The sequence below is a fragment of the Rana temporaria genome, chromosome 1, assembly GCF_905171775.1.
Source record: "Rana temporaria chromosome 1, aRanTem1.1, whole genome shotgun sequence".
Classification (NCBI taxonomy): domain Eukaryota; kingdom Metazoa; phylum Chordata; class Amphibia; order Anura; family Ranidae; genus Rana; species Rana temporaria.
Window position 1 is genome coordinate 414,887,440 of NC_053489.1, and position 17,289 is coordinate 414,904,728.

Here is a 17,289-nt window from a genome sequence, read left to right on the forward strand (position 1 = left end):
TTCAGTGTGCATTTACTGCAACTGGTGCTCCAGGTTCCATGTGCAGCATATATAACTAGTGCCCCAGGTTTTATGTGCTGTGTATAAAGCTCAGGTACCACCTAGGATCTGCAGGGTTTGTACCCCCTGTAGTGAGAAGCGGGCTGGGCTTTGCTCCGCTCCAGGGAATACTCATCCTACAGTCATTTTAGCTCCTCTATTTGGTGTCATCCAGTATAATACCACTGCAGTAATCGGTAATGGTGAACCATAGGGGTGCAACGGATCACAGTTGATCCGTGATCCGAACGGGTCACCCCCTTCGGATCGGAACACACTGTGATCCGCGGGTTGCCACGGCTCCGGAGCTAGGCCGAAGCCGCTGCCTTTCCTAATGTTACGGCGGCGGCTCCGGAGCTAGGCTGATACCGCAGCCTTTCCTAATGTTATGACCGCGGCTTCGGCCTACCTCCGGAGCCGCGACCATAACGCTAGGAAAGGTCGCGGCTTCGGCCTAGCACCGTAGCCGCGGCCATCTTGGTACACCCGGCGGCGGCCCTCCTCTGTTTACACCCACAGAGGAGCCCGCACTCGTGGGACACACCGCTCGTCTGTCGGTACTAGCTGGGGGGGGGGGGGGGCACTGTACTGAGAGGAGGGGGGGGGTCACTGTACTGAGAGGAGGGGGGGGTCTCTGTACTAAGAGGAGGGGGGGGTCTCTGTACTAAGAGGAGGGGGGGGTCTCTGTACTAAGAGGAGGGGGGGGTCTCTGTACTAAGAGGAGGGGGGGGTCTCTGTACTAAGAGGAGGGGGGGGGTCTCTGTACTAAGAGGAGGGGGGGGTCTCTGTACTAAGAGGAGGGGGGGGGTCTCTGTACTAAGAGGAGGGGGGGTCTCTGTACTAAGAGGAGGGGGGGTCTCTGTACTAAGAGGAGGGGGGGTCTCTGTACTAAGAGGAGGGGGGGGTCTCTGTACTAAGAGGAGGGGGGGGTCTCTGTACTAAGAGGAGGGGGGGGTCTCTGTACTAAGAGGAGGGGGGGGTCTCTCTACTAAGAGGAGGGGGGGTCTCTACTAAGAGGAGGGGGGGTCTCTGTACTAAGAGGAGGGGGGGGTCTCTGTACTAAGAGGAGGGGGGGGTCTCTGTACTAAGAGGAGGGGGGGTCTCTGTACTAAGAGGAGGGGGGTCTCTGTACTAAGAGGAGGGGGGGTCTCTGTACTAAGAGGAGGGGGGGTCTCTGTACTAAGAGGAGGGGGGGTCTCTGTACTAAGAGGAGGGGGGGTCTCTGTACTAAGAGGAGGGGGGGTCTCTGTACTAAGAGGAGGGGGGGTCTCTGTACTAAGAGGAGGGGGGGGTGTCTGCGGATATTACAGTGTGGGAGATTTTTTTTTTTTTTTTTTTGGCAATCCGAAAAATTATCCAATCCGTGACTCCTGATCCGAGGAACGATCCGAACCGTGAGTTTTTTGATCCGTTGCACCCCTAGCAGATGTAGCCACTGTGGCTCTAACTCACTGGCTGTCACGGAAGCATGAATCAGACGTACAACAATATATAAATGAAATAGGAAGGCTTTATTGAAAACCAAACAGCAAGGTAAAAGTCCAAACGGATGATCAAACAGTGCAGAGTCTTCCACCGGAGCCAGAAGGATAGTCCGAACGAAGCCAGGAATCAGGAGCCAGAAGGATAGTCCGAACGAAGCCAGGAATCAGGAGCCAGAAGGGTAGTCCGTGGAAGCCGGGTCGGTAACCAAAAGCAGCAGCACAATATCAGGAGCATGTGAATACAAGAGGACCAAGCAAGGAACTGAAGCAACAGACCTCCTATATATATGCAAGGCATCCAGCTCCTCCCAGTGGGAAGGAGGAGCCGCAGGGTGTGGTAAGTTATAAGAAGCCCAGAAACCAACATGGCCGCCAGCACATGTCAGATGAAAGAAGCCAGCAAGAGGTAAGACCATGACACTGGCGTCATGTGACCTCGCCTGTGTGTCTTGTCAATGGATTGCATCTAGACAGGGACATGGCGATGGCTGCTGGTGTACGAACTGGCCCTAGAATACCCGATAATACAGTTGTGATCATAACTTTTCATATCCAGAATTTATGATTTCTTGGCCATTTTTCAGAGAATATGAATAACACAAAAACTTTTTTCACTCATGGTTAGTGTCCGGCTGAAGCCATTTATTATCAAATCAACTGTGTTTATTCTTTTTAAGTCATAATGGCAACAGAAAACACCCAAATGGCCCTGATCAAAAGTTTACATACCCCAGTTCTTAATACCGTGTTTTTCCCCCCTTTAATATCAATGACAGCTTGAAGTCTTTTGTGGTATTTGTGGAGGAGTCTCTCTTCTCAGATGGTAAAGCATGAACTGCACGTTTGAGATCTCCCCAGAGTGGCTCAAGGTCAGGATCGAGGTCAGGAAACAGATGGCCACTCCAGAACTTTAACTTTATTCTGCTGTAGCCAATGACAGGTCGACTTGGCCTTGTGTTTTGGATCATTGTCATGTTGGAATGTCCAAGTAGGTCTCATACGCAGCTTCCTGGCTGGTGAATGCAAATGTTCCTCCAGTATTTTTTGATAACATACTGTATTCATCTTGTCATCAATTTTGACCAAATTTCCTGTGCCTTTGTAGCTCACACATCCCCAAAACATCAGCGATCCACCTCCGTGTTTCACAGTAGGAATGGTGTACCTTTCATCATTGACTCCTCTCCAAATGAAACGTTTATGGTTGTGGCCAAAAAGCTCAATTTTGGTCCCATCACTCAAAATGACTTTGTGCCAGAAGGTTTGAGGCTTGTCTTTGTGTTGTTTGGTGTATTGTAAGCGGGACACTTCGTGGCTTTTGCGTAGTAATGGCTTTTTTTCTGGCAACTCGACCATGCAGCCCATCTTTCTAAAAGTGTCTCGTTATTGTGCATCTTGAAACAGCCACACCACACGTTTTCAGGCAATCCTGTATTTCACCTGAAGTTATTTGTGGGTTATTCTTTGCATCCTGAACAGTTTCCCTGGCAGTTGTGGCTGAGATTTTAGTTGGTCTACCTGACCGTGGTTTGGTTTCAACAAAATCCCTCATTTTCCACTTCTTGATTAGAGTTTGAACAATGCGGATTGGCATTCTCAATTCCTTGGATATCTTTTTATATTCCCTTCCTGTTTTATACAGTTCAACTACCTTTTCACACAGATCCTTTGGCTTTCCCCATGACTCGGAATCCAAAAATAATCAGTGCAGCACTGGATGAAAGATGCAAGGGTCGGTCAGGAGTCCAGAAACTCACTGACCTTTTATACACACACACCAATTACAAGCAAACATATCACAGGTGAGGGTGGTTAACACAGTTGATTGATAATAAATGGCTTCAGCCAAACACTAACCATGAGTGAAAACATTTTTTTGTCAAATTCATATTCTCTGAAAAATGGCCAAGAAATCAAATTCTGCCAGGGTATGTAAAATTATGAGCACAACTGTATATACAGTATCTCACAAAAGGCGAGTACACCCCTCACATTGTTGTAAATATTTTATTACATATTTTCATGTGATAATAACTCAAACCTCAAATCAAATAATAACCTCAAAATAACTCAACACACAGCCATTAATGTCTAAACCACTGGCAACAAAAGTGAGCACACCCCTAAGTGAAAATGTCCAAATTGGGCCTGATTAGCCTTTTCTCCCTCCCTAGTGTCATGTGACTTGTTAGTGTTACAAGGTCTCAGGTGGGGAGCAGGTGTATTACATTTGGTGTTATCCCTCTCACTCTCTCATACTGGTCACTGGAAGTTCAACATGGCACCTCATGGCAAAGAACTCTGAGGATCTGAAAAAAAAAAAAAAAAAAAAAGTTGTGGCTCTACATAAAGATGGCCTAGGCTATAAGAGGATTGCCAAGACCCTGAAACTGAGCTGCAGCATGGTGGCCAAGACCATACAGAGGTTTAACAGGACAGGTTCACTCAGAACAGGCCTCACCATGGTCGACCAAAGAAGTTGAGTGCACGTGCTCAGCATCATATCAAGAGGTTGTCTTCGGAAGTTAGACACAAGCGCTGCCAGCATTGCTGCAGAGGTTGAAGGGGTGGGGGGGTCAGCCTGTCAGTGCTCAGACCACACGCCACACACTGCATTGGTCTCCATGGCTGTCATCCCAGAAGGAAGCCTCTTCTAAAGATGATGCACAAGAAAGCCCCGCAAAAAGTATGCAGAAGACAAGCAGACTAAGGACATGGGTTATTGGAACCATGTCCTGTGGTCTGATGAGACCAAGATACAGTGGGGATCGAAAGTATTGGCACCCCCGGTAAAAATTTGTATTAATGTGCATAACGAAGCCAAGGAAAGATGGAAAAATCTCCAAAAGGCATCAAATTACAGATTAGACATTCTTATAATATGTCAAAAAAAGTTAGATTTTATTTCCATCATTTACACTTTCAAAATGACAGAAAACAAAAAAATGGCATCTGCAAAAGTTTGGGCACCCTGCAGAATTTATAGCATGCACTGCCCCCTTTTTAAAGCCGAGACCTGCCAGTGTCATGAATTGTTCTCAATCATCGTCTGGGAAGACCAGGTGATGTCAATCTCAAAGGTTTTAAATGCCCAGACTCATCTGACCTTGCCCCAACAATCAGCACCATGGGTTCTTCTAAGCAGTTGTCTAGAAAACTGAAACTGAAAATAGTTGACGCTCACAAAGCTGGAGAAGGCTATAAGAAGATAGCAAAGCGTTTTCAGATGTCAATATCCTCTGATTGGAATGTAATTAAGAAATGGCAGTCATCAGGAACAGTGGAAGTTTAAGCAAGATCTGGAAGACCAAGAAAAATATCAGACAGAACAGCTTGCAGGATTGTGAGAAAAGCAAGTCAAAACCCACGTTTGACTGCACGATCCCTCCAGAAAGATCTGGCAGACACTGAAGTTGTGGTACATTATTCCACTATAAAGAGATACTTGTACAAATATGGTCTTCATGGAAGAGTCATCAGAAGAAAACCTCTTCTACGTTCTCACTACAAAAATCAGCGTTTGAACTTAGCAAATGAACATATAGACAAGCCTGATGCATTTTGGAAACAAGTTCTGTGGACCGATGAGGTTAAAATATAACTTTTTGGCCGGAATGAGCAAAGGTACGTTTGGAGAAGAAAGGGCACAGAATTTAATGAAAAGAACCTCTGTCCAACTGTTAAGCATGGGGGTGGATCAATCATGCTTTGGGGTTGTACTGCAGCCAGTGGCACAGGGAACATTTCACGAGTAGAAGGAAAAATGGATTCAATACAATTTCAGCAAATTTTGCATGGCAACTTGATGCCATCTGTGAAAAAGCTGAAGTTAAAGAGAGGATGTCTTCTAGAAATGGATAATGATCCTAAACACATCTCAAAATCTACGGGGGATTACATCAATAGGCGTAAACTGAAGGTTTTGCCATGGCCTTCACAATCTCCTGACCTCAACATAATTGAAAATTGATGGATAGACCATAAAAGAGCAGTGCGTGACAGACAGCCCAGAAATCTCAAAGAACTGGAAGACTTTTGTAAGGAAGAATGGGCAAAGATACCTCAAACAAGAATTGAAAGACTCTTGGCTGGCTACAAAAAGCGTTTACAAGCTGTGATACTTGCCAAAGGGGGCAGTACAAGATATTAACTCTGCAGGGTGCCCAAACTTTTGCAGACGCCATTTTTTTGTTTTCTGTAATTTTGAAAGTGTAAATTATGGAAATAAAATCTAACTTTTTTTGACATATTATAAGAATGTCTAATCTGTAATTTGATGCCTTTTGGAGATTTTTCCATCTTTCCTTGGCTTCGTTATGCACATTAATACAAATTTTTATCTGGGGTGCCCAAACTTTCGATCCCCACTGTAAACGTATTTGGTTCAGATGTTATCAAGCGTGTGTGGCGGCAACCAGGTGAGTAGTACAAAGACAAGTGTGTCTTGCCTACAGCAAAGCATGGTGGTGGGTGTTTCATGGTCTGGGGCTGCATGAGTGCTGCCAGCACAGGGGAGCTACAGTTCATTGAGGGAACCATGAATGCCAACATGTACTGTGACATACTGAAGCAGAGCATGTTCCCCTCCCTTTGGAGAATGGGCCGCAGGGCAGTATTCCAACATAACCAGGGCTGTGGAGTCGGTAGATAAATGTTCCGACTCCTCAGTTTTATGTACTTCCGACTCCTCTGTATTAATATGCGAATGTATTTTATACATTCCTTGAGGGAAAGAAACGCAACCTACCACAGGACTACTGGCTGGGAAGCCAACAGTCTACTGTATTGCACAGTTTAAGCAAAAGACAAACACAATGAAAACAAAGTTGTATTATTTTTTTTTCCCCCATAGTCATGTTTAAAGTTTAAGCTAACAATAGGAGTTTACAAGTTTTTATAGCCTTAGCTAAATGACAGCAGTTTTTCCAATGGTTTACAGCTTCAGTCTTGAACTATTGGCCCTCCATTCCCTTCACTTATACAAGTGTCTCACTCTCTAGTCCTGCAAAAAACATATTTATTTAATCCCTTATCAGTGAGAGGCTAGGTTACCCATGGACGCTGCGTTCCCTGTAAAAGCAGAACACAACACTATGGAAAGTATAAGTATTGCAGCTCCTAATTGTGCGTTGCGTGCCATATAGTGAAGCACATGAAAAGCACGCTTCTTCACGGTCACTTAACGTGTTCGTTTTGCGGTTACGTGAGGCACTGCATGCATTGGTCTTTATTCTTACAGTAGAGAAGTCATTAATTATAACTTTTTGTGAATTGGGACATTTAAACTTGCTTTTTTTTTTTTATTCCAATCTAAATTTAGTAGGAGTCGGAGTATTGTTTGCCGACTCCAGGTACCCAAAATTTCCCTCGACTCCTCGACTCCACAGCCCTGATAACGACCCTAAACACACCTCCAAGACCACTGCCTTGCTAAAGAAGCTGAGGGTAAAGGTGATGGACTGGCCAAGCATGTCTCCAGACCTAAACCCTATTGAGCATCTGTGGGGCATCCTCAAACGGAAGGTGGAGGAGCGCAAGATCTCCAACATCCAACAGCTCCGTGATAGGCTCACTACAACAAGGCAGAGATCACTGCTCCTGAGTAGTAGATCCCTGTCATGTTGCTAGGCAGAACATGGAAATGCCTTGTTTTCATAGGCATCTCCCCGTTCTGCCTCTCCTCGCCACAATCAGGGGCCGCTGGTGAACATCGGGTTTGGCGGCAAATATAAAGGGATGTACAGATACGCTCATTTGCCTGCCCCTGTCATTGTGCAGCAGACAGCAAGTGGTAAACTGCGTCGCAATAGCGCGGGCCCTAATTGCCAGGAGGCCGTCAAAAGACATCCTCCCCTGCATGAGATGCCTGCCCTGCATGCTCTGTGATCGAGTCAATGAGACTCAGCTGACCGTAGTAAGGGGCCAATCCCGGCCCCTTACCACGTGATCAGCCGATGACAGCTGATCACGTGATGTAAACAGAGGGTGGGACATCACCGGAGTATCTGTGCCGATCAGGGCCACCTGCCAGTGCATAGCAATGCCTCCCGTGCCACCAATGCCACCTATCAATGCCCATCATTGCTGCCAATCAGTGCCACCTCATCAGTGTCCACCAGTGCCACCTCATCAGTGCCAATCAACAAAAGAGAAAAATTCTCAATTTAAATTTTTTTATAATAAAACTTTTTTTTTCCAAATTTTCTATCTTTTTTTTTTGGTTTGTTTTTTGAAAAAAAAAAAAAAAAAAAAAAGCAGTGATTAAATACCACCAAAAGAAAGTTCTATTTGTAAGGGGGGGGGGGGAAATGATAAAAATGTAATTTGGGTACAGTATAGAATGACCGCGCAATTGTCATTCAAAGAGCGACAGCGCTGAAAGATGAAAATTGGCCTGGGCAGGAAGAGGGTTAAAGTGCCCAGTAAGTGGTTAATAAATGTCAGCAGCTACAGGATTTTTTTTACAAGGCTGGAGCTCCTCTTTAAAGTTAAAGCTGAATGCTAAGCAAGCAAGGCACAGAATAAATACATCTACGAGAGCCGTTTTACCTGCCAAACGATATGTATTTTTCGCAACCGCACTTGCAGAGCCCACCAGGAAGTCGGCACTGCGGAGCGCTTATCACAAGCAGCGAGACATTTTCCAACTCCACGGCTGCAGAGATCCGGAAACGTCTCAATGCCTGCGATAAGCGCTCTGCATGTGCCCTCCAGGAAGTTGGCATGACTTGTTTGCAACTGCACATGCAGAGCCCGCCAGGAAGTCGGCACGACTTGTTTGCAACTGCACATGCAGAGCCCGCCAGGAAGTCAGCACGACTTCCTGGCGGGCCCTGCATGTGCAGTTGCAAACACGCCTGAGCTCATCCTTACTGGACAGCAAATTAAAAAGGGGCACACTGAAGAGCTCATCTCTTTGCTCTGTCCTCCTAAGGCTGCATTCACATCTAGGCGGACAAAATCGCGGCGTTTTGTCTCACGAATTGCGGCGACAAATAGCGGCGTTTTGTACCGCGATTTTCGGCGACAAAACGCAGCGATTGTCCGCCTAGATGTGCCCCTAGATTGTCCCCCAATGGAGATGGTTCCCATCTCCTATGCGGAACGCCGCCTGAAAAAAAGGTCCGGGACTTTTTTGCAGGCGGCAGGCGTGGAGATGTGAACCATCTCCATAGAGGGCAATGTTAAATCATCCCTCTGGCGTGTCGGGGCGGCAGCGGGCGTCACACTACAGGCGACAAAACGCCTAGGTGTGAATGGGCTCTAACAGCATACTCTTTGCCTGATTGGCTCCTTCAACCTCCCCACTCTGTCCAGGGCTTGTGAATGGGAATACCATGACAAACGCCGACCTCACATTTGCAGTTCCGCTAGAGCTGCACAATTAATCGTTAAAAAATCGTCATCTGGATTCAACCCCCCTAACGATCTCCAATGCAGAGTTTGACGATTCTTTCATATAACAAATGGAGAGACTTTATCTGCTCAGTCAGTTGTCAAAAGAAAATATCCAGGCAGTCTGCCAAGTTTTTAACAGGAAACATTGTAACGAATACTTCCTTCTTGGATCAAACTTCTGTGTGTAAATGCAAAAAGTTTAACCTCCCTGGCGGTAATCCCGAGTCTGGCTCGGGGTGAATTTTATATACCAAAAGCGGTAACCGTGAGCCAGACTCAGGAACGCAATGCAAGATACAGGGGAAGTTACTTACCTTGTCCCTGGATCCTGCGATGTCTCCCCGCTGTGTGTGCGAGCTGTCATCACGCTCAATTCACACACTGGTGACTGCCGAGCTCCGTTCCCGAGTGGCGCGATGCACAGGGGCGGAGTTCGGCACCAAATTCAAAAAATTAACACACCGTATAGATTCAGTATACTGTAATCTTACTGTAATCTTACAGATTACAGTTCTGTATCAAATAATTACACATCCCCCTTGTCCCTAGTGGTCTGTCCAGTGACCTGCATGCAGTTTTATGTTATAAATACTGTTTTTTCTGCCTGTAAACTGGAGATTGTCCATAGCAACCAAAAAGTGTCCGTTTATGTCAAAAGTGGTTTTAAGCGATAATAAATTAGAATCACTTGCAGAATTGAGCGGTAGCGATTTGTGGGGAAATTCGTCATCAAACACTGCAAGTAATGACAGCGACAATTCTGCAACTGAGCAAATTTCAGTGTTTTTGATTTGATTACATTATCGAATATTTTTTATTATTATTTGTTACAATTATTTATAGTTATTTATTATAAATTTATAATTTTGTGTTTCAAACTTTATCAAACCTGGGCTGTCTACTAGACTTGTTTGGTCAGATTTAACCACTTGCTTACTGGGCACATATACCCCCCTCCTGCCCAGGTGAAATTTCAGCTTTCGGCACTGCATCGCTTTAACTAACAATTGCGCGGTCGTGCTACGTGGCTCCCAAACAAAATTGACGTCCTTTTTTCCCCACAAGTAGAGCTTTCTTTTGGTGGTATTTGATCGCCTGTGCGGTTTTTATTTTTTGCGCTATAAACAAAGAAGTGAGACAATTTTGAAAAAAATACAATATTTTTTACTTCTTGCTATAATAAATATCCCAATTTAAAAAAAAAAAAAACATTTTTTTTTCTCAGTTTAGGCCGATACGTATTCTTCTACATATTTTTGGTAAAAATAGGGGACAGAATTTTTTTTTTTTAATTATTTTTTTTTACTAGAAATGGCGGCGATCTGCGATTTTTAATGGGACTGCGACGTTATGGTGGACACATCGGACACATTTTTGGCGCCATTCACATTTATACTGCGATCAGTGCTATAAATATGCACTAATTACAGTATAAATGTGACTGGCATTGAAGGGGTTAACACTAGGGGGTGAGGAAGGGGTTAAATGTATCCCTGCTTAGTGTTCTAACTGTAGGTGGAGGGGGGGGTGACTGGGGGGGTGACCGATCTGTGTCTCTATGTACAAGAGACACAGATCGGTCTCCTCTCCAGAGACAGCACCGCTGTCTCTGTGTAAAACGGCAATGAGAGATGATCTCATATGTTTACATATGAGATCCTCTCTCATTGGCCGCACAGATCGCCTCGCGAACGGCCACTCTGATTGGCCGTTCGCGGCGATCTGTAATTGGCTGTGTCCGAGGGACACGGCCAACACAGATTTTCCCCGCAGCACGCTCTGGAGCGCGCGCGGGGAACGCCCAAAGGGGCGGCCGTCAATTGACGGCGGTTTGGCTTTTGGGATCCGCACTGTAGCCGTCAATTGACGGCAGGCGGATCCCAAGTGGTTAAGTGAGTTATTCCTAAGAATTACAGGCCTACAATATAAAACGCCAAATTTCCATGCAAAATAATTGTACCGCTTTCAGCACCAAAAATCGGAAAGAATCATACCGCCATACTTCATACTTAAAAGTGGTTGTATAGGGACATTTCTACTTTCACCTACAGGTAAGTCTATAATAAGGCTTACCTGTAGGTATAAATAATATCTCCTAAACCTGTACGGTTTAGGAGATATTCCCCCCGCAATGCGCCGCTGACTGCAGCGGCGCATGCGCAGCGGGGATCCTCGGCTAAAGGGCCGGCAGCCGCCGGACCTTGCCGGAATGAAATCTCCTGCGCGAATGCGCGGGAGTGACGACATCGCCACTCCAGCACTGGAGCGGCTATACCCGGAGGAAACGCCGGAGCAAGATGACATCTCGCTTGGCGTGGACCAGGTAAGTTCTCTACAGCTCGTTTTAAGGTAAGTATTTCATAATGAGCTAGTATGCGGTGCATACTAGCTCATTATGGCTTTTGCCTTACAGGTGTAAAAAAAAAAAAAAATGCGGGTATACAACCACTTTAAAGTCCAATTTTTTTCTGACACGTGTTTCTTAAAGCGAAGCTCCACCCTAAAGTGGAACTCCCGCTGATCCGAACCCTCCCCTCCTCCGGTGTCACTACGTTGGGTTTACAGCAGGGGTAGGCAACCTGGGTCCCTCCAGCTTAAAGCAGGAGTTCACCGTAAAAAAAAATTTTTAAACCATGCTCATTTTGTCTAGGGGAATCGGCTATTTTTTTTTAAAATCGAACCTGTACTTACCGTTTTAGAGAGCGATCTTCTCCGCCGCTTCCGGGTATGGTCTTCGGGACTGGGCGTTCCTATTTTGATTGACAGTCTTCCGAAAGGCTTCCGACGGTCGCATCCATCGCGTCACGAGTAGCCGAAAGAAGCCGAACGACGGTGCGGCTCTATACGGCGCCTGCGCACCGACGTTCGGCTACTTTCGGAAAATCGTGACGCGATGGATGCGACCGTCGGAAGCCTTTCGGAAGACTGTCAATCAAAATAGGAACGCCCAGTCCCGCAGCCCATACCCGGAAGCGGCGGAGAAGATGCATCTCTAAAACGGTAAGTACAGCTTCGATTTTAAAAAAACTAGCCGATTCCTCTAGACAAAATGAGCATCCATCTAAGGTTAAAAATGTTATTTCCGGGTGAACCTCCACTTTGATCGAACTGTAAAACTGTGTAGTACCACCTAGTAGTAGCACCCCCTGACTGCAAGTGAGGCCTCCCATATTAGCTGGACTTTACTAACAGGATCCTGGCTGCCTTGTTGTGGTGCATTGCAATGTAAATGGCTGCATCCCAGTGTGAGATCGTCTGATTGGTTGCTATAGGTTACTGCATCTAATTAACCAATATGACATCGCCAATGCATCTTACAACTTGATGCTCCACTGCATCTGTGAGTGCTATGCCTACCTAGGGGTCGGTATTTATGGCGTCAATTACACACTACGTACAATAAATAAAAGTCAGCTTTACTCTTCCTACTACTCCATTGCAAAGACTCTCTCGCCTCGGCGCTTATAGCTTACCAGAGTCATGTTGTCCCCCATTGTCGTTGTGGCGGGGAAGTGGGGAAGTGCGAAGCAGACTGTCCGACAACGTAAGCCTGCAGTGCCGCTATCGAGAAGCTCCAATAGCCCTGCTAGAGTTTCCTGAGTTTACACGGCGCCGCACTGCGCATGTGCCATCACGCCTTCCTGTACTGCCGTGGCCACGCTGGGCGGGCTGAGTTTGTGTACAGCGCGCCGCTCTTACTGCTTGCCTGTGAGAGCGAGGAAAGGATACGTGTGTGGTGCGGCTCTGTGTCGCCTTTCCTGAGAGAATTAGCACGGCTTCTACTGTGTCCACCTTGTCAGAGGACTTACAACACGCAATGGAGTCTGCACTGTGTTCTATTTCTGTAAAACACGGCTTTGTTTAGCTGGAGAGCAGAATGTTTAGGAATTATTTGTATACCGCACTATTTATGGAAAAAATAGGCCAGCTGGATGGGGGTGACCGGACTTTTTTTTTTTTCCTCCACAGAGAGAAAATTAGACCCCCTTTACACTCACAGCACAGTGCTTTATTGTCGTTTTAGAAGCACTTTTTGGTTAAAAGCTGAAGAAAGAGTTAAATGCGCCTGAAAAGCGATGCTGCCGAGGCGCTTTGGCGGTAGAAGAGCTGTAGATACACCGTTCCAAAGATGCTGCTTGCAGGACTTTTTCGAACGTCCTGCAAGCGCACCCCCAGTGTGATCTCCTGCTGATTTTGTACGTTTACCCACTGACAAAGAACTGAACCGTCTAGAATTTTAATAGCAGGTTTATTTTAACCACTTGCCGACCACGCACCGCCAAAATACGTCCACAAGGTGGCTCTCCTAGGCGAGAGCACGTAATATGACGTCCTGTCTATTAGCCGCCACTAGGGGCGCGCGCACGCCCCCGACTCCCGTGCGTGTGCCCGGCGGGCGCGATCGCTCGGTACAGAGCGGGGAACGGGAGCTGTGTGTGTAAACACACAGCTCTCGTTCCTGTCAGCAGGGGAAATGCTTTTCTTCGGTTCATACAATGTATGAACCGAGGATCAGTGTTTCCCCTAGTGAGGCCACCCCCCCCCCCACAGTAAGAACACACCCAGGCATACTTAACCCCTTCCCCGCCCCCTAGTGTTAACCCCTTCACTGCCAGTGGCATTTTTATAGTAATCCAATGCATTTTTATAGCACTGATCGCTATAAAAATGCCAATGGTCCCAAAAATGTCCGAAGTGTCCGCCATAATGTCGCAATACCGAAAAAAAATCGCTGATCGCCGCCATTACTAGTAAAAAAAAATATTAATAAAAATGCCATAAAAATACCCCCTATTTTGTAAACGCTATAACTTTTGCGCAAACCAATCAATAAACGCTTATTGCGATTTTTTTTTTACGAAAAATATGTAGAAGAATACGTATCGGCCTAAACTGAGGAAAAAAAATGTTTTTTTATATATTTTTGGGGGATATTTATTACAGCAAAAAGTAAAAAATATTCATTTTTTTTCAAAATTGTCGTTCTATTTTTGCTTATAGCGCAAAAAATAAAAAACACAGAGGTGATCAAATACCACCAAAAGAAAGCTCTATTTGTGGGGAAAAAAGGACGCCAATTTTGTTTGGGAGCCACGTCGCACGACCGCGCAATTGTCTGTTAAAGCGACGCAGTCCCGAATCGCAAAAAGTACTCTGGTCTTTGGGCAGCAATATGGTCCGGGGGGTAAGTGGTTAAAGGGCCCATACACACAATCGGACTACAACGGTCCGACAGAGGTATTTTATAGGACAATCCGACCCCCTGTATGCTCCATCGGACAATTGTTGTCGAAATTTCCACGTCCATCGGACTAAAATCCTATGTACAAATACGCATGCTCAGAACCAATGCTAAACATCAGACAACAATAACAGAAGTTGCCCAAAGGGTGGCGGTAAAGAGCTGAAAAACCACGTGATTTGGCTGAAAATGTTCTGTCGTGTGTATGCATACCAAGTTAAAGCTCAAAAATCCTCGGAAAAGTCAGATGGAAGTCCGATCGTGTGTATGAGGCTTAACCGTGAGAGACAGAATAACAACAAAAATATCCAGAAAAACACATTTCAAATAAGTTTTATAAATTGATTTTGCATTTTAATTAGTGAAATAAGTATTTAATCCCCTATCAGTAAGCAAGATTTTTGGCTCCCAGGTGTCTTCTATACAAGTAACGAGCTGAGATTAGGAGCACTCTCTTAGGTCCAGTTCACACCAGACGCAGTTCCGTACAGTTTTGTGTGTATTTTTTCTGCACTAAAAATGCATGCACAGTGTTTTCCATGTATTCCAATGGCTCTAGTTCACACCATGCAGTCAGTTTCCGGTCATTTTTCAGTGCAGAAACTGACCGAAAAATGACTGCATGGTGTGAACTAGAGCCATTGGAATACATGCATTTTGTGCAGAAAAAAAGCACACAGAACTGCTTCTGGAGTGCTCCTAACCTCAGCTTGTTACCTGTATAAAATACACCTGTTGACAGAAGCAATCAATCAGATTTCAATCTCACCACCATGGCCAAGACCAAAGAGCTGTCCAAGGATGTCAGGGACAAGATTGTAGACCTACAGAAGGCTGGAATGGGCTACAAGACCATTGGCAAGCAGCTTGGTGAGAGGATGACAACAATTGGTGCTATTATTTGCAAATGGAAGAAACACAAAATAACTGTTAATCTCCCTCGGTCTTGGGCTCCATGCAAGATTGCACCTCTTGAAGTTTCAATGATCATGAGAACGGTGAGAAATCGGCCCAGAACTAAACTGGAGAATCTTGTCGATAATCTCAAGGCATCTGGGACCATAATCACCAGGAAAACAATTGGTATGAAGGACTGAAATCCTGCAGCACCTGCAAAGTCCCACTGCTCAAGACAGCACATGCATTGGCCCGTCATGAATATCTGAATGATTCATAGGAGAACTGGGTGAAAGTGTTGTGGTCAGATGAGACCAAAATTCAGCTCTTTGGTATTAACTCAACTTGTCATGTTTGGAGGAGGAATGCTGCCTACGACCCCAAGAACACCATCAAACATGGAGGTGAAAACATGCTTTGGGGGGGGGTTCTGTTAGGGACAGGACCACTTCACTGCATCAAAGGGACGATGGACACGGCCATGTATCGTCAAATCTTGGACGAAAACCTCCTTCCCTCAGCCAGGGCACTGAAAATGGGTCATGGGTGGGTATTTCAGCATGACAATGACACAAAACACATGGCCAAGGCAACAAAATAGTGGCTCAAGAAGAAGCACATTAAGGTCCTGGAGTGGCCATGCTAAATTTATCATGACAATTTTTTTTTTGGGCGGGCGCCCACAATAAGAATGCCAGGCTTGGAGCGGAGCTTCGTATAAGCTGCTGATGATTTTTAAATGGGTGGAACTCCGCTTTAATCCCATAGACAATATGAGGAGGGAGCTGAAGGTTTGAGTTACCAAACGTCAGCCTCAAAACCTTAATGGAGAGGATCTGCAAAGAGGAGTGGGGCAAAATCCCTCCTGAGATGTTTGCAAACCTAGTGGCCAACTACAAGAAATGTCTGACCTCTGTGATTGGCAACAAGGGTTTTGCATCCAAGTACTAAATCATATTTTGCGAAGGGGTCAAATACTTATTTCCAGTGGTGGCTGGTGGTTTTTTTTTTTTTTTTTTTTGGGGGGGGGGGGTGTGCAAACTACCACCCATCCCCCGCTGTTTGCCAGTCGGTCTGGCACTTATCCCATCTTGGCAGGTGGTGGGCAGTGGCTCCGCGTTCTCTCCTCCAATAGCGGCTTCCAGCTCCTCCTCACCTCCTCCAAGGCGTATCTGCCACGAGACAAACAAGGCGTTTTGCCTTGGGCGGCATTTTTCAGAGGGGGCGGTTCTGCCCCCAGTCAGAAGGGAGTCAGGGACAATACGAGCCGAGGGAAGGGGGGGGGCTTGGGTGCTGTCCTCACCACCCCAGCCCAGGCCTAGACTCTCCACAACACTTTCAGTGCCGATTCCAGTCCTGGCTTTATCCTGCCTGTGTGCAGTGGCAGTGACACCCAGCAGCTTGGCCTCCACCCGCCCATACCTAGCTTCTTACCAAGATCTTTAGTGGTAATCTCAGGTCCAGCTCCTCCAGCAGCAGGTACTCCCTGGGCAGCACTCTGCATTTTCGCAGCCACTGTCGTGGCAGGGGTGGTCTGTCCAGCAGCAGGGTGGTTTTCTCCTCCTCCTCCCTGGCCATCTACAAGTCCTCCTCGGTCAGGCTGAGCAGTAGCTTCCACCCAGCCCTGCTCCAGGACACTTAAATCATGGGCTGAATCATCTGGTGGTTTAGAGGAGGAGGGCCCAAAACCTAGATTGTGGTTCCTGAGATGGGGGTTCATAGGCACTGGCATGACTGTACACATGAAAATGGGGAGGGTAGTGCTGCGCTAATCAGTGGTGAATGGATAAGTGAATAAACAGGTGGGGGAGGGGAATGAAAGTAGGTGTAATTGAAATGAGGAGCAATATAGCCCAAATGGCATCAGCATAAAAATAAATATAAATGATCAGTGAACAATAACAGTAATGGTGCAAATCATATAACTACACAGGTTCCTCTTAATGTGATGAAATACACTATAAGTAATGGTGCAAAAAAAAAATTCCAGGTAACTGTGCTAAGTGACACTCCTATACTGGTGATAAACAGTCCATCAACAGAGTTTGAAAAATATTAGCAAAAAATATAAGTAAAATTTCAAAAGTCCAAGAAAGCAAAAGTGCAAGTGTAGGTCCGCAATATGGAGTGAGAGGAAAATGGGTATCCAGTGATCCTTTTAGGGTAAGTAAGTATGTCCCCTTACCTTACTGCTGTAAGGTAACAGCATATAGATCCAACCACATTAGA

General features: G+C 45.9%; 1 protein-coding gene across 3 annotated transcripts in view; it reads right to left on the bottom strand.

Annotated features, from left to right (window-relative positions):
- The window catches only part of CENPC (centromere protein C), a 230,583-nt gene extending 217,999 nt beyond the window's left edge, over positions 1 to 12,584 (bottom strand). For 2 of the 3 annotated variants that reach the window (XM_040324684.1, XM_040324677.1), the window contains exon 1: positions 12,395 to 12,583. In XM_040324684.1, the coding sequence (XP_040180618.1) occupies positions 12,395 to 12,415 (21 nt within the window). In that variant the 5' untranslated portion in view covers positions 12,416 to 12,583. Of the gene's footprint in view, positions 1 to 12,394 lie in introns of all 3 variants that reach the window. The other variant, XM_040324693.1, reaches the window with a different exon arrangement.
- Positions 12,585 to 17,289: the final 4,705 nt, after the last annotated feature.